The sequence below is a fragment of the Oreochromis niloticus genome, linkage group LG14 (genome assembly GCF_001858045.2).
Source record: "Oreochromis niloticus isolate F11D_XX linkage group LG14, O_niloticus_UMD_NMBU, whole genome shotgun sequence".
Lineage (NCBI taxonomy): Eukaryota > Metazoa > Chordata > Actinopteri > Cichliformes > Cichlidae > Oreochromis > Oreochromis niloticus.
The window spans coordinates 17086681-17108772 of NC_031979.2; the positions used below are offsets into that span (position 1 = coordinate 17086681).

The following is a 22092-nucleotide window of genomic DNA, read 5'->3' on the forward strand; positions in this document are numbered from 1 at the left end:
CCTCCATCAGGTTGGAGTACGTGACTGAGCTGGCTGTGCAGGCTGATGATGATCTGAGGTTCTGTCTGCCTGCTGTGCTCAACCCTCGATATCAGCCTCAGGGTAGGAACACTTCAAAATACTTGGACCAGAAATGGTTAAACCATATTAGGTCTTGAACCAACCTCACAATACAGACAGAACACAATATATGGCAGAAACAGTCAAGCTTCTAATTCATTTTCTAGCACAAAAAGTGATTTTTCTTTCAAATATATTTGTCAAAATATAAACATTTTTTTAGAAAGCAGAGGAAGATGCATTGAGTAAACAGACGGTCACTGTGTAGAATTTCTATCAGCTTTAAAGGTTGTAACTGAAATGAGAATATGGAAAATTTTTAATGGATATTTAATTATTTTACCAACATTGTTATAAATTAAGACTGGAGCATGTCCCAGTTTGCAGTGGTGTCTGTTTACATTCATCAAATATGTAAATCATTTGCAGAACACATGGATAAGCACCTTGTTGTTGTGATTTGGTGCTATATAAATAATATTGTATTGAATGGAATTAAACTAAATTGTCAGTAACTTAAGCTTTGATGTTCTGTTTATTCAAAAACAGCTTGGCAGCTTTAAACTATTATTTAGAGCATTTCTAATCTGATGTTGTGTACAGGTAGTGAAGGTGCAGGAGTCCAGGTGACTTCTGTTCCAGCCTCTCTGGTGCCCTACACTCTCTCTTTCTCTGCCCGAGTGTCCTCTCCTCGTCCAATCTCTAAAGTAGAGTCCAACTGTTCCCTGGACCCTCTCCAGTACCTCAACACTGATCAAACCCAGGCCACGGTAGGTAGAGTGCTGTTTCTGCTGTGTGTGGTTGTTACTTATTACTGAGAACTAAATATGAAGGTGTTTGTGGTGTGCAGGTCACGTTGGCTGCAGGACACAAGTTTGACAGAGATGTTGAACTGCTGATTTATTACAAAGATGCCCACCAGCCCACTGCTGTGGTGGAGGCAGGACAGGCCTCTGCTGAGCCGGGTGAGTGAAAATGAGTGAAGTAGTTGGTCTGCAAATAAAAAGTTAATTATCTTTACTCTTCAAGTCAGGAGTTTAAATAAACATTGAAATGTTTTAAATAGTTTCTGTCTTACTTCTCAGGCTCTCTGATGGGTGATTCAGTAGTGATGGTGAGGCTGTACCCTGAGTTCCCCCAGTCTGTGATGTCTTCAATGGGTTCATGTGGAGAGTTTGTGTTTCTAATGGATCGATCTGGAAGTATGGACTATCATATCACAAACAGCATGCAGCAGGAAACTCGCATCAGCAGTGCCAGGGTATCTTTATTAAGTTATTACAGTCAGAAAATCTTTCCTAGTGTTCCTCTCACACAGTGGGCTCATCATCTTGTCCGTGTTCTCTTAAGGATACTCTGCTGCTCCTGTTGAAGAGCTTACCAATGGGCTGCTATTTCAACATTTACAGTTTTGGGTCTGGATATGAACACATCTTCCCGTGAGTCTCTCCGTCATTTCAGTCAGCCCAAGAAAAGTCCTGCTGTCTTTGTTAAGTATCTGAATGGATGTTTTGGTGCATGTGTTTCTGTGATGGCAGTAAGAGTGTGGAGTACAGCCAGCAGACCATGGAGGAGGCTCTGAAGACAGTTCAGCAGATGGAGGCTAATCTTGGAGGAACTGAGATCCTGCAGCCCCTCAAACATATTTACAGCCAGCCCTGCATTCCCAGTCAGCCTCGACAGGTAACACACACACATTTACATTAATTTCCTGGGAACTTTAGAAAACTTAAGCTGGATATACAGCACTTAGATTTGGAAAAAGTGCTTGTATTCACTGATTTTGTCTTTTCCTTTCTTTGTGAATGATTGAATGATACATATTGTATAAAGAGGTTTGAGTGCCCAAGCAAAGTAAGAAAGTGCTATATAAGGAATATTTACTATTTCTGAAATCTAACTCAGCTCTCAGAACAAGCTGTGTGTTTGTGGGTCTGATGTTTTGTCCTTATGTGCCAACTCTCCTCTCTAGCTGTTTGTCTTTACTGATGGAGAGGTGGGGAACACCAAAGAAGTGATAGATCTGGTGAAGAAGAATTCAGGTTCTCACAGGTGAAACCACAAAACAACAACTATATCTACACAATATCCAGAATGTCCAACATGTCCTCTATTTAGAAAACTGTTGTATTGCAGGTGTTTTTCTTTTGGGATTGGGGAAGGGGCCAGCTCTGCTCTCATCAATGGGATGGCCAAAGAAGGAGGAGGTCATGCTCAGTTCATCACAGGGACTGACAGGATGCAACCAAAAGTAAGACATTAAACACAAAAAGAAAACAAGTTAAGCATTGCAGCAGCAGCAGCAGCAGCAGATACATATTTGACATCAGACCTGCAGTGAGTAAAAAGTCTGTTCCAGCTGTTTGTGTATATTTGGAGAGTTTTTCCTTATTTTTCAGGTGATGCAGTCGCTGCGATTTGCTCTGCAGCCGACTGTGGTCGACATCTCAGTCACATGGGATTTACCAAAGGAAGTGTCTGTCACTGTCCTCTCTCCACCAGTCACAGCCATTTTCCAGGGTCAGAGGTCACTGATTTATGCCCAGCTCACTGGACAGGTAGGAGCAGCACCTTCTCATGTTGTTGTTTAGGTATTTGATGACAGTAAATAATGTGACTTCTAACCCTGTGTTTCTGTGTCAGAGTTCAGAGGCAGCAGAGGGCTGTGTGACGGTGAAGTACAGCCTGGCAGGTCATCCCTCTGAGAACCAGCTGCACTTCAGTCTCAGACCTGCAGAGGACACTGGGTAAAACAGTTTAATAACAACAGCACCCTTTTGGTTTGGTTTACTTTATTTAAGATGCACAAACATATTACTGTGCATATCTTTGATATTTTTATGACCTGGTTTTACCACATCCTTTTTTCATCATTAGAGACAATGAGGAATTACAGTGTATTTCTATGTTTGATATTCTGACAATAGCGTTTACTCATTTAATATTCCAGTTGCAGCCATTATCTGCCCAAAACCAACTGGCTTCATTTCTCTTAGTTCAAATTTCATGATTCAGAAAACACAGGAATAAATGAAGCTATTTTAACCAAAAATTTAAAGGGGAATTTAACTCTAACATCTTAAACCCTATTATTGCTGAGCTTGATGATGAGTGTCTAAAAAGTAAACATAAGAATGGGCATACGTCATTTCATTAAAATAAAAATGGTAACATTATACATTAAACAATTTTCTACAATATACAGTAAACACTTTATAATGTTTACGAACTAAACTTGATTAACTAAAGTTCATGAATGCATGCATGCATTTCAATGTATGTATGTTTGTATCCATGTATATATTGGATCACTCTACTGTCTTCAGATAAACTTGATATGTTATCATTGTGATTCTTTCCCAAAGTGGTGGATTAAACTTCACCTCTGTAGGACCCTGAAGAGGATGCAGTGGTATAGACAAAGTTACTGATAAGTTAATCTAGTAAAATAATAGACATTAGAACAGAAGATGTTTTTTGTGTCATGTCTGCAGATTAACAGTCCACAGGTTGGGTGCTCGGACTTTGATTCGCTCACTGGAGATGGAGGAGAGAGAAAGTAGAGGACAGCAAGATGGAGAAGTGAAGAAAAAGTTAGTGCGGCTCAGTGTCCAATCAGGAGTGAGCAGTTCTTTCACTGCCTTCATTGCTGTCAACAAAGACAACAGCAGGGTGATCCAAGGACCTCTTGTGCGCAGAAATATTCCGACACCCAGTGAGTTTATTTTAAATCCCCAAACTAAAACTCTGTGAGCCACAGCTCTGAAGATAAAGATGGCCGAACTTCAATGAGGCGAATGTAATGACAGCTTTAACTGCAGAATATTAGAGTTAATTCTAAATCCTAAAAAACTTAACTTAAAAACCAAACCAGTTAGGTAGTAGTTGCTTGTTTTCCAAAGTGATCTCCACAGATCAGAAATTAGCATGAAGTAAAAATGTGAATGAAAGTAGCAAAATGTGGCTTGTTTTCTTCAAAGGGTTTGTTACAAGGAATCAAAATACTGATAGGAAGAAACTAAACACAGAAGAACAATGAAAATTAAACAATCTGAAAATCAAGCATGGTGATCAAGCTTTGTAAATACTGCAGGGACCTTGGAGGTAGGTGAGGAAGCATCCGGACTGACCACATGAAGATCCCAAACATTTAATAGTGTTTAAATCAATGACATGAAAAAAAGCCTTTGAAAAAATTCGCAAAAAATATTTTAATCTCATTTTTTAACATCCTAGGTTGCTCCTCCCTGCCAATACCAGATACGTGTAAGTAAAAGCTGAATGTCAGTGTAACGCACATCTGCACATCAGTGCATTTCTAAAAATAAATGTTTTCTGTTTTACTCTGTTTAACTTGAAAATTTTAAATATGAAATGCTCTATGAACAGCATCAGCAGTATTTGCTATCATAGTCATTGTATTGGGCTGTATATAATGTCTGTACTTTATTTGTTCTTTTTCATTTACTATTATGAAATTGCTGACTCCATGTTTTTCATCTTGATTTCATGGTAGATTTAGAGAACAGACGTATTCCGTGTCTTGGGGGTAAGTAAAGAGTGAATGGCAGAACACCACACATCTGCGCAGTAAAATCACAATCCACAATTTTTTAATCTTAAAGTGACACCAAGATTTGGATCAGCATTGCCTGCTCCTCCTATAAGAAGAAGTAAGTACAAAGCAGAGTTATTGGCGTTTGAAGGTACGTGTGTGCATGGACGTTTGCTACATCCCTGAGATTTAACACATGTATACCTGCAGCTGAGTGAATGAAAGCAGGGCAGTGATAATGTTAAGAGCAGAGAGACACGGCAGTATCCCAGTATTTTAAAAATTAGCAATCAGAAGATTTTAGTTTTATTTTGAGTATGAAGAGTATTAGAGGAATTATGCATTTGTTACTACAAAAGCAAAAACTAATTGTCACACACAACCTGAAGACAAAGGCTGATCAACATGAATAAAAGTACTTCAATGATAACTTGTAGCAGAACATTAGAACCAGTTTAGAGGTTCCTGAAGTCAGAATCCAAAAACATGCCAGTTAAAGCAAAATGTGGCTTGTTTTCTTCAAAGGGTTTGTTACAAGGAATCAAAATACTGATAGGAAGAAACTAAACACAGAAGAACAATGAAAATTAAACAATCTGAAAATCAAGCATGGTGATCAAGCTTTGTAAATACTGCAGGGACCTTGGAGGTAGGTGAGGAAGCATCCGGACTGACTACATGAAGATCCCAAACATTTAATCAGTGTTTAAATCAATGACATGAAAACACACCCTTTGAAAAAAGTCTTATAAAATATTTAATTTTTTTTATTATTTATTATTTATTTTTCCCATTTTTTTACATCCTAGTTGGCTCCTCCATGGCAATGTGTTCAATACCAGATACGTGTAAGTAAAAGCTGAATGTCAGTGTAACACACATCTGCACATCAGTGCATTTCTAAAAATAAATGTTTTCTGTTTTACTCTGTTTAACTTGAAAATTTTAAATATGAAATGCTCTATGGACAGCATCGGCAGTATTTGCTATCATAGTCATTGTATTGGGCTGTATATAATGTCTGTACTTTATTTATTCTTTTTCATTTACTATTATGAAATTGCTGACTCCATGTTTTTCATCTTGACTTCACAGCAGATAGTTTTTGCGGTGGTTTCCTGGATGACTGTAAGTACAAGCTGAATGGAAGTTTAAGACAAGCTATCTATGCAGTTCTAAAATGAAATGTGGGATGGGTAACTGGTCAAAACAAGTTAAAGCATTTGAAATGTCTCATTTTCATCTACATTTTAATACCAAGTTCAACGTCCGTCTGATTCCACCTGTGTGAAAGTCATTTTCTTATTTAGTCAGATTTTAAATGTTAAATATAAGATTGTGTTAAAACTGTGATTTCAAATCTAAAACTTGTATTTCCAGCTGCCATGTCTTTGTGGGATTTAGAAAAGATTTAGATCATATGTGTACACGTGGGGGGTAGGAGGTGTTAATGTGTCACTTTATAGTTTGGAACTTTTCAGTTTTTTCTGTGGAAAAGAGTAAAAACTATGAAAGTCCCTTTAAGTCCCATTAATGACAAATTCTTCAGCAAATGTCTTGACCCAATTTTTAAACAATATTTGAACAAATTCAAATATAATATTTTAAATATACTGTTTTTATACAAACATCATGGTGATGAACGCCTACCTTGCAGTAAAATCTATGTTGGGTACGAAAAAAGCTGACTGTAAGCTCAAAAAATATTTGTTCTATAAATATGGCTCATATAATAACCACAGAGGAAATTATATGATCCACAGTATGTGTGTGTGTCATCCCAAATCTTCTTGCTGTTTACATTTAGAAGCTATTGTTTGATAAAAACATTAAAAATATCAACCTATTTGTGGTATACACATTGAAAAAAATAAAGCTATCTTTTTTTTCTTTCCAGTTTTAGTCTTTCTTCAGTTTCTGTTGAAAACTCTTAATTTGCTGTGTGGAAGCCTTATGTACACTGTTACATTTTTGCTATCCTCTGTCATGTAGAATTGTGTTTTCTTATCTATCACCATATTGAGGTCTGGCTTTTGTTTAATCTTTGATTTTCCAGTTGCGTTACCCAAGCAACCACCCAGAGACCCTTTCATGCACTTAGTCTCCCTCCAGAAGGCGTCTGGCTCCTGGCTGCTTGATCCTGGTCTGGCTACTGCACTGGGAAAGACCAGTCAGCAGGTGGAAAAGATCAAACCCAGAACGGTGGGCTGAATTGTCATTTTTGTCATAATTTTCATCAATAACCTTTGTGAGGGAAAAACAAAACACAATAAAAACGAACGCAGGAAGACAGAAACTTGAAATGTATTGACAGTTTCACTAACGAATAAAAACGAGATGAAAATTTTCTAGAGAGACGAAATCCAATCAGAACTAATTAAGTTGTGTAGGAAGGTGAGGCGAATTTGGACGTGATAAAATCAGAAGGGATCTCCTTGTTAGATTAGTTAGACACCCACAATTTGATCTGCCACCGACAAGCAGGGGGAAACTCCCATGCTCCCTGTTTATCATGAAAACATTGAAAAGAAGAACAGGAAAAGAAGACCTGGACAGATTTTGCATGTGATATTAAAGAAAATAAGATGCTTTGTAAACCATTTGGAGCATCTCTTACCAGCAAAAATACAACAAACCTTTACACTATACATTAGATTTTAATCAGCTGAATAAACTATATCTACTATAATCTTATAATATTTAGCTGACCAAATCTAAATTTAGACGCCTAAATTATAAATAAAAATAAATGTTTAGTAAAACAACTGACTAAAACTAAAACTAAATCAACATTTTCAGTTAACACTGGCTGTCAATTTAAGTAATAACACAAAATGATAATATGAGATTTAAAATAAAATTGATTGGATAATTTGAACAACAAAACATAGGATGCAATTAAAAACATGGAAGTACAATATAACAAATATAACAAAAAGAAGTAAACTAAATGTAGCCCCTGCCTTGGCGCATGAAAACAAATCTGTAAATATCACAGGATAAAATATTGGTTGTAATGACTCTCCTAAGTATCCACAGAGCTGCACTGCAGAAAGTGTTTTCTCATCAGTCAGAACTACTGAACACATTTCAGTGCCTTATTTTACTTTATGTTAGCACAGTTGTAGAAAGTGAGATCATGATTTTCATGTGTTCATTTGATGAATTAGGCCAACAGTGAAGTGTGGGCCACCATTCTGGCTCTGGTCTGGCTTCATGCTTTCAAGATGGATGCAAAGGATGAGTGGGAGTTTCTGGCTTTGAAGGCTGCCTCATGGCTCCGTGCTCAAAATGGTAGAAACAATGATAATATCAAATAAAGTATTCTTTTAAACACTGTTTGAAACCACAAAAAAAAAAAAAAATCAGCCCTCTCCTTATTCGTATAATAACTTACGTTTTCATTTTAGCGCCATGTGTGTCAGAGTGTGTGGAATCTGGAAATGTCCTGTTGGGTTGCAGCATAAAGAAAGAAGCTCTGGGACTCTAGGTTTTCTCGAAGTGGATTCACCTTCAGGATTGGCGAATCATGCCATATGGCTTTTAATTCATTTTTGTGCTATTTACCCTATTGTAATTGTTATATAATCAGAATCGTTTCAAAAAACAAGCAGTTATTATGGCAACTCATTTAAATTGTATGTTTTTATTCCTGTTTTCCATCACCATATGGCGATGTTGTTCATAATTTGTTACTTTTTACTTGTTTTTATACATTCCACTTCATGTTGTTCTTCTGAGAAAGGTTCTAATTCAAAATGCTTGTGTTACAGTCCCAAATCAAAGTTAACTTTTTATGCCTACTTCTAGACAAAGTCCTAATTTTATCTTATAGCGCTGTTTATATGGTCACATTGAAATTAAACAATATTGATGACATTTTGTTTCTCTTGCAGATTTTTCCTTTTTATCCACAAAATGCTAACATTGAGTCGATATATGCTAATTTGTCAGTTAGGATGATGGAACAACCAGTGGTTTGGTTTTTTTATCTGAAGCAAAGGAAAAAAATATATAGCCAACCCACAGGGCCTGGCTCAAGTCAGCAATTACAAAAGACAGCATTTTTATTATTTGGGGGAAAATGGCACCAGCAGTGTTAGTGGCTAGGTGTGGTTAGGTAAGAAAGAGCCAGTGGGCCCATCACTGAGGCTGTGGGGATCATGGCTTACAATAGGAAAGAGTGCAATGTATGTCATATCAGGTGTGCTGCAGTATCGCCTGTGTGCCTAACTATTCATTTACCAGCACAGCAAATTGAATGATTATGTGAACATAATATTTTGCTTTTTTTCCCTTTTAAGTTGCAAATACTTTTGAAAACTCTGAAGAAAGCTGAAAACGGAGTGAATGTTTTATTTACAGGTTTAGTCATATTTTGTAATCAGGTTTATCTGTCTGCTTAATGTTTAGATAGAAATGCTATGAAATCTAATGCAACTCAATAAACATATATTTCCATAATCTGACAGACTACTAAATGTTTGGGAAAAATTGTGTATGTTGAATAATAAAAGGTATGCACATTAACATTTTAGCACTTAAGCCATATTGTATAGTACAGGCAATATACCCAATTGCCCAGGTCCTCATCTACAAGGAACTAGCACAGTCAGTCTGTGATTCATAGTGTAAACACTGTTACAAGAACAGGGACCTGCAGTAAAACTGTCCAGATAATCTTTCTGGCCCTGCAGGCCAAAAGCACAGAATCTTTTCAGTAAAGTTTTAATAAATGAAGCAACTGATTGAGCTAATGTTTGCCATGGGTCCTAAGATAAAGTGTCACATAGTATTGGGTGGGTGCACAGTCACTATGTTACAAGAAGAAATACTGTGAAAAAAAAATTATAGTAAAGTTTGAACATATGCAATGTTTGCAGTGAAACTTTAGTTTTCAATAAACGCGCACACACACACACACACACTATTTCATTGCACATTCACATTTGCAGCAATGTTTGAACACGAATAGCTAAAAGACCAGATAATAGCCACACATTTTCAATGTTCTTTCTTACAAGCCAAATGAGCCTCACTTGTGAGTTTGTGAGTGGTTGTTTTATTTTCTTATCTAACTTCAGCAATAAAGCCACTTTTGATTTTTACATCTTGTTTTCAAAGTGGCTTAACCTTCAGGGCTAGTCAACAGGAGCAGATCTAATTACACCATACTGCCTTCAATTCGCTGTTGTATTATATACCCTGTTATGAGTGCTATATAATCAGAATTTCTTGGAATTTTCTTTTGAACAATTTCTACATCTGTGAGCCAACTAAATGTTTAGGTGGGTATTTATGCTGATTAATGAAAGATATGTACAGTAAAAATTAATTCTCTTTTTTTGATTGCCGATTGACTTTATTATCTTTTTGATGTTGGTGTTCTTCATTGGATTCATTACTATTATTGTATATTTATTTTTAGTATTTATATTCATAAGTAAGAAAAGGGATCAGTGATGATTCATCAGTGTACACGGGAGAAATAGTTTCAATACTGTTCAATGGATTGACGATGCAAGACCACTAAGATCAGTGATATGCTCAGACTCAATTTCATCATTGGTAAGTTTGCAAGACAGTCACTCAGATTGCAGACCTCACATTCTGATAGAGACTCAGCAAACATTATATAGAATTACTATGATAGGGCTTATGGTCACCCTCATATGGGTACCAGCGCATCATAGAGTTAAGGGAAATGATTATGGCAGACAGAACAGCAAAGGAAGCTACAAAGAGACCATTATGGACATGGAAATCAGTGTTAGTAGGACAGCAATCAAGAGTAGAAAATGGCACAAAATAAAAGAAAGGTGGCAAAAGCAATGGGAGGAAGAAAGGAAAGGGCGATGGTTTTATAAAATACAAAGGGAAATAGAAAAAATGAGAAGGACAGAGAGGAACAGGAGAGAGGAGACAGTTACATCTCGATACTCCACACCAGTTGGTGGCGATAATGCACCATTTTGCTGTTTGCCAGCCGCCACTAAACAGTATAAAGAGGAAGAAAAAGAAAATGAAACCTGTCAGGATACACACGTCTGTTTTCTACAGTCACTGGTCTGTCCATAGAAGTAAGCTTCTATTGCACATCATTCTTCACTAGCGGTCTCCAGCGCCACATTTTCATATCTCACAGGTTTGTTTTAACCATTCCGTTCTTTATGAGTTAGTTCATTCCTAATGTCACATCATCGGGTTTTATTTCAGGATTCATTATTGTCTTTTTTAAAAAATGTTTTCGGATAACAGTCAAAAACATGCAGTATAACCTATGCAGTTTCACAAAACGGAACGATTGAAGTGTCACAAATTATCGGGTGGGTGCACAGTCACACTGTACAAAGAGATGCCATTCATCGTCGGGACAGGAAAGTCCTCTGACTTGAAGTTAGCAGAGGGTCGGAGAAGTCCCCGGTGCTGCCGCTTAACTGATTTTCGTGTTTTCTGGTGGCGTTTTCCAACGTGTATAATAATCCGTGGCAACATAATACAGATGCTTCTGGTCGCAGAGTCGCCATATTAATGCGCATCTTTGTAGAAGAGAAGACTCAATTTTAGTAGACGTGTGCCAAGTCATTAAAATTATGTTTAGACGATTTAAATGGTTAATAAGACGTCAAGTTAGGAGTAAACAGCAGCACTGAGAGCGCACTCCGCGTTAAAATGGTGAATGACATTGCAAATTTTCTGCAGCAAGAAATGTTTTCTTATTTCCAACAGTGCTCTTTTTACTATGATATACTGTTTGTTATAGATTTTTAATTATCGTTTTATCATCATCACCTGATGAAGTCTGACTGGATTGCGCTGTACGCGTAAGAAACGTCACGTGACTAGTTAAACGCCGTTTCTATCGCGAGTGCTCGCAGACCCTCCTGCGGAAAGACCGACTTAAAAAAAAAGTTAATAGCTACATTCATGATACCTGTTATCTCCAGCGAGGGTTTTAGTCTTATTTTTCATATCCAGCTTGTGCACAGAAAGCAGTGTTGAGTTGAACTTCGTATCTGTTCCTGGAGACACAACGCACGACACAGACCACAACAAACCAAAACTAAAGGCCGAGTTGCCATTACCTTAGAAACACGCACCGTGTTTGTCAGGTGAACGTCTAACTACACGAGATTCGCTTTTTTCAGATGTGTGAAACCTGCACTTCCAAAGTGTTATTTTTGTTGTCACGTGACTTACTCTGTCATTGGATTACAGGGTTCTGAGCAGCTAGTTTGCGCTGTTCCTGATCATTCTTGAAACGAACTGGCTGGTTGTGTGAGTATTTCACTTGTTTACTAATGGCATCAAAATGGCCCTAAATGAGTTTGTCATGAACACAACATAAATAATGTGTACTGATATATTTTGATTACCTAAAAAGTCTGTATAGCTGCAACGAACAGTTGCATTCATTCTGAGTTATTTGTGCTGTTTTTAATGTCAGTAAGGCTGATCACAAGAAAAAGATAACTAGAGAATGGAAGTAATGGTTAGTCCTAACTTGGATGTTGACGAGAGATCCTGCTGCCACTGGTTATTAGCTTTGTCAGAGGAAAACTAGGTGAACATTTTAACTCTCGAACATTAACTATAAAAACAATTACACTACTGCAAGTCAGCTCATCAGTTTGTTATTATTCATTGATTTAATCATAACTACAACATTATATGACCAGATTAATCTGGAAATATTTTTTAATATCTACATAGCTAAGGAATGCCTGGAATGCACAGCCACTATAAATTTTATTTCACAGTCCTTAAATGTTTTTGTTTCACAGATACGATGATAAACCGCTGTGGTCTGCTAACTCTCCAGAAGGAACCAGGTAATGACGGAAAATAAAGAGTCTTCTGTTTTCTCTGCACCCTCTTTTCATTCATCTAATATTCAAATGTAAAGACTTCTATCATTTGTACTATTATAAACATTTATTATTTACTAATTCCACACTTGCCCTGTGGACAGTCTTTATCCTTCAACCTTGGGTCCTCTACCAGAGGCCTGGGAGCTTGAGGGTCCTGTGCAATATCTTTGCAGTTCCCAGGACTGCACACTTCTGGACAGATGTTGTTTTCTGGGATCTGCTGGAGCCACTCGCCCAGCTTGGGGATCACTGCATTGTGTGCTCTAATTACCACTGGGACCACTGTTGCCTTCATCCTCCAGATCTTCTCAAGCTCTTCTCTGAGCCCTTGGTACTTCATCAGCTTCTTGTGTTCCTTCTTCCTGATGTTGCTGTCAGTCAGTATAGCTACATCTATAACTGTGTCTGTCTTGTGCTTGTCCACCACTACTATGTCCTGTTGGTTAGCCATCAGTCTGTCTGTGTCTGGAAATCCCACAGGATTGGTCATTCTCAACCATCCTAGTGGGCATCTCCCATTTTGACCTCGGGACTTCCAGGTCACACTCTGCACAGACGTTTCTGTATACTATGCCGAACACTTTGTTATGGCGTTCCATGTATGCCTTGCCTGCTAGTAATTTGCACCCTGCTGTTATGTGCTGGATTTTTTTCAGGGGCATATTTACACAGCCTGCACCTGGGGTCATGACTGGTGTGACAGACCCCTGCTTTCATGGATCTTGTACTTAGAACTTGTTCCTGTGCTGCCATGATTCGTGCCTCTGTGTTCTCTTCCAGTCCAGCTTTGTCAAGCCACTGGTAGGATGTCTGGATGTCAGCTACTTCTACCTGACGGTGGTAAATACCGTGCAGAGGCCTGTCCTTCCATGATGGTTCTTCTCTTTGCTCCTCTTATTTCTCAGGTTTCTGCTGCCTGGGGTATCTAGTGAAACGATGTCTTGCTCACTCCTAGGATACAGCTTCATGTTATCCATGTAGAGGAGATGGCTGATGATTGGTCCATTCCATAGTATCTGTAGCCAGTCTTGTTAATGATCTCACGGGGGGGGTTCAGGCCTATGCAGCAGTGGGGACAGAGCATATTCTTGGTAAATCCCACACTTGATGGTGACTTGTGCAGTTGGTTGAAGTTGACCTCTAGTGTTGTTTGCCACATCCTCATGGAATTCCTGTTGATCGGTGGGGATCAGGACTGTCTGGTCAGCTAGCCATTCTGGGTGTCTCTCATCCATTAGCAGCTGGTTTATTTGTGCTGAGAGACGCTCATTGAGTACAGTCAGTTTTTTAAGCTTTTTAAAGATCCTATTCGGGGAGGTTGTTGTGGTCTGTAGTTACTGAGCATTGTCGTTATGAGTTGCTTCCTTCTCCCAGATCCTCTTCCAGTTTTGCTCTGTATCTGGCCTTGGTGGGGCAGTTCTCATTTTGTTCAGCTGCCACTGAGAGTACACCTTGGATCATTCTGTGGAGAACAGCTGGTTTATTCTCCTGCCTTCTGTTTCTCTGGTATACCTCTTCAAGGCTATGAGTCTTTGCTTGACAGTTTCAATAGCCTCAGCCCAATCCCCAACATGCTCACTATCATATACATATTCCAATGACTTGACACACTTAATACAAAAATCCACAAAGTATGAAACAGAGGTTAACAATATTATCCCATTCCTTCTTCTGAATTTCAAAGAAATTACAGATATAAATCCAACATGTGTGAAACAACCATTTGTAAAGCATATATGGTTTATATATAACCTGATTCTGTTTCTTTTAGTTCCTCTGAAGAGCATTGAGGTGGAGCTGGAGGTGAGGGACCATGTGGCTACGGTGGTCTCCACTCTGAACTACGAGAATAAGGAGGACAAACCATTAGAGGCTGTTTTTGTCTTCCCTCTGCCTGGAGATGCTGCTGTCTGTCATTTCAGTGCTAAGATCGGACAGACACAGATTGTAGCTGAGGTGAAGGAGAAACAGAAGGTGAGCTGGGCAGTAAATATAACCTGATTGTAAGTAAGATTCAAAACAACAATAAACACAGTGAATGTCACTGACATGTGTCACCTGTCCTTCAGGCTCATGAGGAGTATGATGATGCTCTGAGCTCCGGTCAGCAGGCCTTCCTATTGGAGGAGAGTGATCAGAGTCCAGATATATTCTCTCTGAGTGTGGGCAGTCTGCCTCCAGGAGAGAGCGCCTACATCAGGTTGGAGTACGTGACTGAGCTGGCTGTGCAGGCTGATGATGGTCTGAGGTTCTGTCTGCCTGCTGTGCTCAACCCTCGATACCAGCCTCAGGGTAGGAACACTTCAAAATACTTGGACCAGAAATGGTTAAACCATATTAGGTCTTGAACCAACCTCACAATACAGACAGAACACAATATATGGCAGAAACAGTCAAGCTTCTAATTCATTTTCTAGCACAAAAAGTGATTTTTCTTTCAAATCTATTTGTCAGAATATAAACTTTTTTTTTAGAAAGCAGAGGAAGATGCATTGAGTAAATAGATGGTCACTGTGTAGAATTTCTATCAGCTTTAAAAGTTGTAACTGAAATGAGAATATGTAAAATTTTTAATGGATATTTAATTATTTTACCAACATTGTTATAAATTAAGAGTGGAGCATGTCCCAGTTTGCAGTGGTGTCTGTTTACATTCATCAAATATGTAAGTCATTTGCAGAACACATGGATAAGCACCTTGTTGTTGTGATTTGGTGCTATATAAATAACATTGTATTGAATGGAATTAAACTAAATTGTCAGTAACTTAAGCTTTGATGTTCTGTTTATTCATGAACACCTTGACAGCTTTAAACTAGTGTACATAGTTTATGTAAAACATGGGAATTTTTAGTGAAACAAAAACACTTTTACTTTTACTTTGAAACAAAAATAAATATGGCATCTAAGAACAGGTTTACATTATTTTTGTATGTGTAAAAAAAAAAAAAAAAAAAAAAAAATCTTGCTAATTAAAGCCTTATTATTTAGAGCAATTCTAACCTGATGTTGTGTACAGGTAGTGAAGGTGCAGGAGTCCAGGTGACTTCTGTTCCAGCCTCTCTGGTGCCCTACAGCCTGTCTTTCTCTGCCCGAGTGTCCTCACCTCGTCCAATCTCTAAAGTAGAGTCCAACTGTTCCCTGGACCCTCTCCAGTACCTCAACACTGATCAAACCCAGGCCACGGTAGGCAGAGTGCTGATGTGTCTGCTCTGTACTTATTACTGAGAACTAAACATGAATGTGTTTGTGGTGTGCAGGTCAATTTGGCTGCAGGACACAAGTTTGACAGAGATGTTGAACTGCTGATTTATTACAAAGATGCCCACCAGCCCACTGCTGTGGTGGAGGCAGGACAGGCCTCTGCTGAGCCAGGTGAGTGAAAATGAGTGAAGTAGTTGGTCTGCAAATAAAAAGTTAATTATCTTTACTCTTCAAGTCAGGAGTTTGAATAAACATTGAAATGTTTTAAATTGTTTCTGTCTTATTTCTCAGGCTCTCTGATGGGTGATCCAGTAGTGATGGTGAGTCTGTACCCTGAATTCCCCCAGTCTGTGATGTCTTCAATGGCTTCATGTGGGGAGTTTGTGTTTTTAATGGATCGGTCCGGAAGTATGGACGATTATGTCACAAACAGCAAGCAGCAGGAAACTTGCATCAGCAGTGCCAGGGTATCTTTATTAAGTTATTACAGTCAGAAAGTCTTTCCTAGTGTTCCTCTCACACAGTGGGCTCATCATCTTGTCCGTGTTCTCTTAAGGATACTCTGCTGCTCCTGTTGAAGAGCTTACCAATGGGCTGCTATTTCAACATTTACAGTTTTGGGTCTGGATATGAACACATCTTCCCGTGAGTCTCTCCCTTATATCAGTCAGCCCAAGAAAAGTCCTGCTGTCTTTGTTAAGTATCTGAATGGATGTTTTGGTGCATGTGTTTCTGTGATGGCAGTAAGAGTGTGGAGTACAGCCAGCAGACCATGGAGGAGGCTCTGAAGACAGTTCAGCAGATGGAGGCTAATCTTGGAGGAACTGAGATCCTGCAGCCCCTCAAACATATTTACAGCCAGCCCTGCATTCCCAATCAGCCTCGACAGGTAACACAAACACATTTACATTAATTTCCTGGGAACTTTAGAAAACTTAAGTTGGATATACAGCACTTAGATTTGGAAAAAGTGCTTGTATTCACTGATTTTGTTTTTTTCTTTCTTTGTGAATGATTGAATGATACATATTGTATAAAGAGGTTTGAGTGCCCAAGCAAAGTAAGAAAGTGCTATATAAGAAACATTTACCATTTCTGAAACCTAACTCAGCTCTCAGAACAAGCTGTGTGTTTGTGGGTCTGATGTTATGTCCTTATGTGTCAACTCTCCTCTCTAGCTGTTTGTCTTTACTGATGGAGAGGTGGGGAACACCAAAGAAGTGATAGATCTGGTGAAGAAGAATTCAGGTTCTCACAGGTGAAACCACAAAACAACAACTACAGGGTGGGCCATTTATATGGATACACCGTAATAACATGGGAATGGTTGGTGATATTAAAGTCCTGTTTGTGGCACATTAGTATATGTGAGGGGGCAAACTCCTCAAGATGGGTGGTGACCATGGTGGCCATTTAGAAGTCGGCCATCTTGGATACAACTTTTGTTTTTTCAATAGGAAGAGGGCCATGTGACACATCAAACTTATTGGTAATGTCACAAGAAAAACAATGGTGTGCTTGGTTGCAACGTAACTTTATTCTTTCATGAGTTATTTACAAGTTTCTCTTTGTTCACAGCCATTGACATGTCGAAGAGGTTAACACGTGAGGAGTGGATCGAAATCATATTGATAAATGGTGAACTCAGTAACCGGCTCATTGCAGCAGATTTCAATGCAAGACACCCTGCGAGACCACCCATCTCCCATGCTACAGTCAGCAAACTGCTTGCTAAGTTTTGTGAAACTGGTTCAGTGTTGGATTTGCCAAAATGTGGACGCAAGAAAACTGTCACTAATGAAGAAACATCAGTGGCTGTCCTAGCTTCATTCAGCAAGAGCCCACAGCGTAGCACTCGCCGCATGTCACTGGAGAGCGGCATTAGTCGAACATCCCTTCGGTGGATATTAGCTACTCACAAATGGCACCCTTACAAACTCCAGCTACTGCAGCATCTCAATGAGGATGACCCAGATCGGCGCACAGAATTTGCAGAATGGGCAAAACAAAAATTGGAACAGGACCCTCAGTTCACGCAGAAGATTTTGTTCAGTGATGAGGCAAACTTTTATGTGAAGGGTGAAGTTAACAAACAAAACCACCGCTATTGGTCTGACACTAACCCACATTGGATGGATCCCTCCAAGACTGTTGGAACAACAAAAGTGATGGTTTGGTGTGGTATATGGGGTACAACGATAGTGGGTCCATTCTTCATCAATGGAAACCTCAAGGCCACTGGATATTGGAAATTGCTACATGATGATGTGTTTCCCTCTTTATGCACTGAAGCTGGCACGTTCCCTGAGTTTTTCCAGCAAGATGGTGCACCACCACATTATGGGTGCCAGGTCCGAGCATTCCTAGATGAACAGTTTCCTGGAAAGTGGATTGGTCATCGTGGGCCAGTTGAATGGCCCCCAAGGTCTCCCGATCTGACCCCCTTAGACTTTTATCTTTGGGGCCATCTGAAGGCAATTGTCTATGGTGTGAAGATACGAGATGTGCAGCACCTGAAACTACGGATACTGGATGCCTGTGCTGGCATTTCTCCTGCGGTGTTGCTATCAGTGTGTGAAGAGTGGGAGAAGAGGGTTGCATTGACAATCCAACACAATGGGCAGCACACTGAACACATTTTATAAGTGGTCAGAAACTTGTAAATAACTCATGAAAGAATAAAGTTACGTTGAAACCAAGCACACCATTGTTTTTCTTGTGACATTACCAATAAGTTTGATGTGTCACATGGCCCTCTTCCTATTGAAAAAACAAAAGTTGTATCCAAGATGGCCGACTTCTAAATGGCCACCATGGTCACCACCCATCTTGAGGAGTTTGACCCCTCACATATACTAATGTGCCACAAACAGGACTTTAATATCACCAACCATTCCCATTTTATTACGGTGTATCCATATAAATGGCCCACCCTGTATATCTACACAATATCCAGGATGTCTAACATGTACTTAAAGAAAACTGCTGTATTGCAGGTGTTTCTCTTTTGGGATTGGGGAAGGGGCCAGCCCTGCTCTCATCAATGGGATGGCAAAGGAAGGAGGAGGTCACGCTCAGTTCATCACAGGGACTGACAGGATGCAACCAAAAGTAAGACATTAAACACAAAAAAGAAAACAAGTTAAGCAGCAGCAGCAGCAGCAGATACATTTTGAGATCAGACCTGCAGTGAGTAAAATCTCTGTTCCAGCTGTTTGTGTATATTTGGAGAGTTTTTCATTATTTTTCAGGTGATGCAGTCGCTGCGATTTGCTTTGCAGCCGGCTATGGTCGACATCTCAGTCACTTGGGATTTACCAAAGGAAGTGTCTGTCACTGTCCTCTCTCCACCAGTCACAGCCATTTTCCAGGGTCAAAGGTCACTGATTTATGCCCAGCTCACTGGACAGGTAGGAGCAGCAGCCTCTCATGTTGTTGTTTAGATATTTGATGACCGTAATCAACGTGACTTCTAACCCTGTGATTCTGTGTCAGAGTTCAGAGGCAGCAGAGGGCTGTGTGACGGTGAAGTACAGCCTGGCAGGTCATCCCTCTGAGAACCAGCTGCACTTCAGTCTCAGACCTGCAGAGGACACTGGGTAAAACAGCTTAACACAAACAGCACATTGACTCTACTTACTAGAAAACAGTTAATAATGCACAGACCTAATGCTATTTGTCTACTTTTAAACATGTTTCACTTCTTCCTAATCTTATTTTCTTGGACTAGAGGTAATATAATATCCAACTTTATGTAATTAATCATCACAAAGATTGAGACACAACAGAGTAATCTCAGTCTGCAGTTTGTGTGAAATCAAAGAGCCATTGTTTCAAGTCCAGAAACTATTGTGCAATAATCTGCCACTTTTACTGTAAAATTCATGAAGAACAAACAGCTTGACGCACACAGAGGTACCTCACCAACAGCAACTAATTTGTTTCCCCATTACATGTTTTGGTAAAGCATGACAAAATTGTCTGTGCATTCAACACTGTCACAGTGTTGTATTCGTTCGGAGAAGAAAACATAGACTGTCTGGGCTTTAGTTGCAAATTGTTCAGCATCAGTAAGGAATCTGTGCAACATACTGTCAGGACTACTTAACTGGGGTTAAGTAGAGACCAGTACAGCATATCTGTGTGACTATAGGTCACCATCCTCTGTCAGTGTGAGTGATAGAAGTGTAACATGAAGGTAACTGATAACTTTATTTGGTTCATTTTTAAATCTTGGAAATGCAATTGCTAGAAATGATGAATTATTTTCTAAAAATACTTTTGGACTTCACAATCAAAACACCTACCTTTTACAGGAAGTTCAATTCACTGTTATCTATGGTTACCAGATTTTCTTTAAAAATCTTTACATTTCTCTCTTTTTTTTTTTTTTTTTTTTTTTTTCCACAAAAAAAAAATTAAAAAAAAAATCTTTACATTTCTAGTTGCCTTCTTAACTATGTCTCCATGAAGCCCTACTTTTTTTGAAGAAGTAACTATAAATAATTACTTTTTCAAAGTAACTTGAACTCAGATTTTTTTGCCCCTAAATTGTGAAAAAACAGAGGTTATTGTACTGGGCCTTAAAATTTTAGAAACATTGTGCCTAACCTGATACATGTTGGATTTACTTTGAATAGCTAAAAATATGTGCATTTAATAATTTTAAGAAAGAAAAATGTTTATTTATGTGGCACCTTTTAAGATATTGATAACAAAGTACAGAAGAAAACAAAAAACATCAAACATCAGTACATCAAAATAGTTGCAAAACTAAAAGCAGTTGCAGTTACCCATCTGAATCAAAGGCAGAGAGTCCTTTCCCACAACAAAACACCAACGTTAGACTTTACTGTTTTAAAAACACCAGTGAATTACGGTCTTTGTACATTTTAAATTCTGATAATGTTGTTTATCCACTACTTTTAGGAGTGTGTTTCTGGGAATTTATCATGATTCTTCCAGAAGGAAATTTGTTAGGTCAGACATTGATTGGGTTGCTTTCAATATACTGTGTGCAGGCCATCCAAGTTCTTCCACACCAAACTTTCTCATCCATGTTTTCATGGACCTTTCTTTGTGCACTAGTGCACAAAATTAGGAAAAGGAAAGGACCATCCTCAAACTGTTCCCACAAAGTTGGGAACAGAAAACTGTACAAAGCACAAAACTATCTAAAATGTCCAAGGGACAACCCCTGAACTCCTGAAAAACAACCCCACACCATAATCCTCCCTCTATCAAACTTTGCAGTGAGACAAGAATCTGGATCTGGCAACCAGCAAATCCTTGTCCATCAGATTCCCAGATGGAGAAATGTGATTGTTTTAAAGCCACACAGATGCAGTGTGTTTTGCGCCACGGACTGGTTTAATGTCAGGCAATATTTTCACAGACTGGCCTTTAAGGTGTTGTGGATAAATACAACACAATAAAATGATACAAGCAAGACAAAAACTGTGGTATTTTGTAAATATAATAATAAACATGAATTCACTGTCTAATTTTGTAACTTTATTAGCAGCGTCCTCCTGAAATGTGCCAAGAACATTGAGAGTAACATCCTCCTCTCTCCCCCTTAATGGTCTCCTGTCGCTATGGTAACACATAAATATTTCTTTTTAAAAATAAGATACACAACTACAACACGGGAAAAGAACCAGGGAAACAGAGTTAACGATAAAAACCCCGAAAACCATAAATTTCACAACCGAGCCTCAACTCTTGCAGCCCGGTACCAAACGACTCACGGGCCGGTACCGACACAACACAGAAGAGCTAACTCATCAGGCCAGGACTGAGTGACAAAATGTTTCTCCCACTGAAAACACTACGTCCAGATTAATAGAATCAACTTTTTAGGATTTCCTTATCTGGGTGATTGAGCAAGTATGCAGACATTAATTGCAGGATATTTTATTAAAGTAATTAAGCAGGAGTGTGGTCGCAAATATTAAACCAATACGATAACCTTATCATGACAATGATCTGTAGGTCCAGCTTTACAGAATCCAATTAAAATCAGATCACTCAAAAAGATCCTCTGGAAAAGAGTAGCATTCTTGGAACAGAGTGTAATACACAGAATCATATGAACAGCAAAATCATACATTTTACAGCAAAACTGACTTTTCCACATATACTACCAGTCAAAAGTTTTAGAACACACCAATTTTTCCAGGTACTTATTGCAATCCAAGTCATTCAAGTTCAATGAATAGCTTGAAATGGTACAAAGGTAAGTGGTGAACTGCCAGAGGTATTAAAAAAAAAAAGGTAAGGTTACCCAGAACTGAAAATTAATGTAGATTTCAGAATTATACTAAAAAGCCTTTTTCAGAGAACACAAACTAGGTTAAGAATTTAACGCTCTTCTGCAGCAATGGAGGTTGATCAAGCCTT

The 22092-nt window shown here is 38.8% G+C and overlaps 1 protein-coding gene across 34 annotated transcripts in view; it reads left to right on the forward strand.

Moving 5' to 3' along the window:
* LOC100702702 (von Willebrand factor A domain-containing protein 5A) overlaps positions 1–22092 on the forward strand; it is a 221118-nt gene that overhangs the window by 107257 nt on the left and 91769 nt on the right. For 18 of the 34 annotated variants that reach the window (XM_025897996.1, XM_025897992.1, XM_025898001.1 and 15 more), the window contains exons 41-43: positions 18687–18801; positions 18942–19100; positions 19186–19289. The exons of 4 other annotated variants lie outside the window; for them this stretch is intronic. In XM_025897996.1, the coding sequence (XP_025753781.1) occupies positions 18687–18801; positions 18942–19100; positions 19186–19289 (378 nt within the window). Of the gene's footprint in view, positions 1–2459; positions 2619–2703; positions 2808–3554; positions 3776–4296; positions 4327–4576; positions 4610–4685; positions 4734–5424; positions 5464–5710; positions 5744–6671; positions 6931–7586; positions 7685–7785; positions 7910–8025; positions 9080–18686; positions 18802–18941; positions 19101–19185; positions 19290–22092 lie in introns of those variants that run through there. 12 more of the 34 variants (XM_025897985.1, XM_019367317.2, XM_025897987.1 and 9 more) reach the window with 8 other exon arrangements.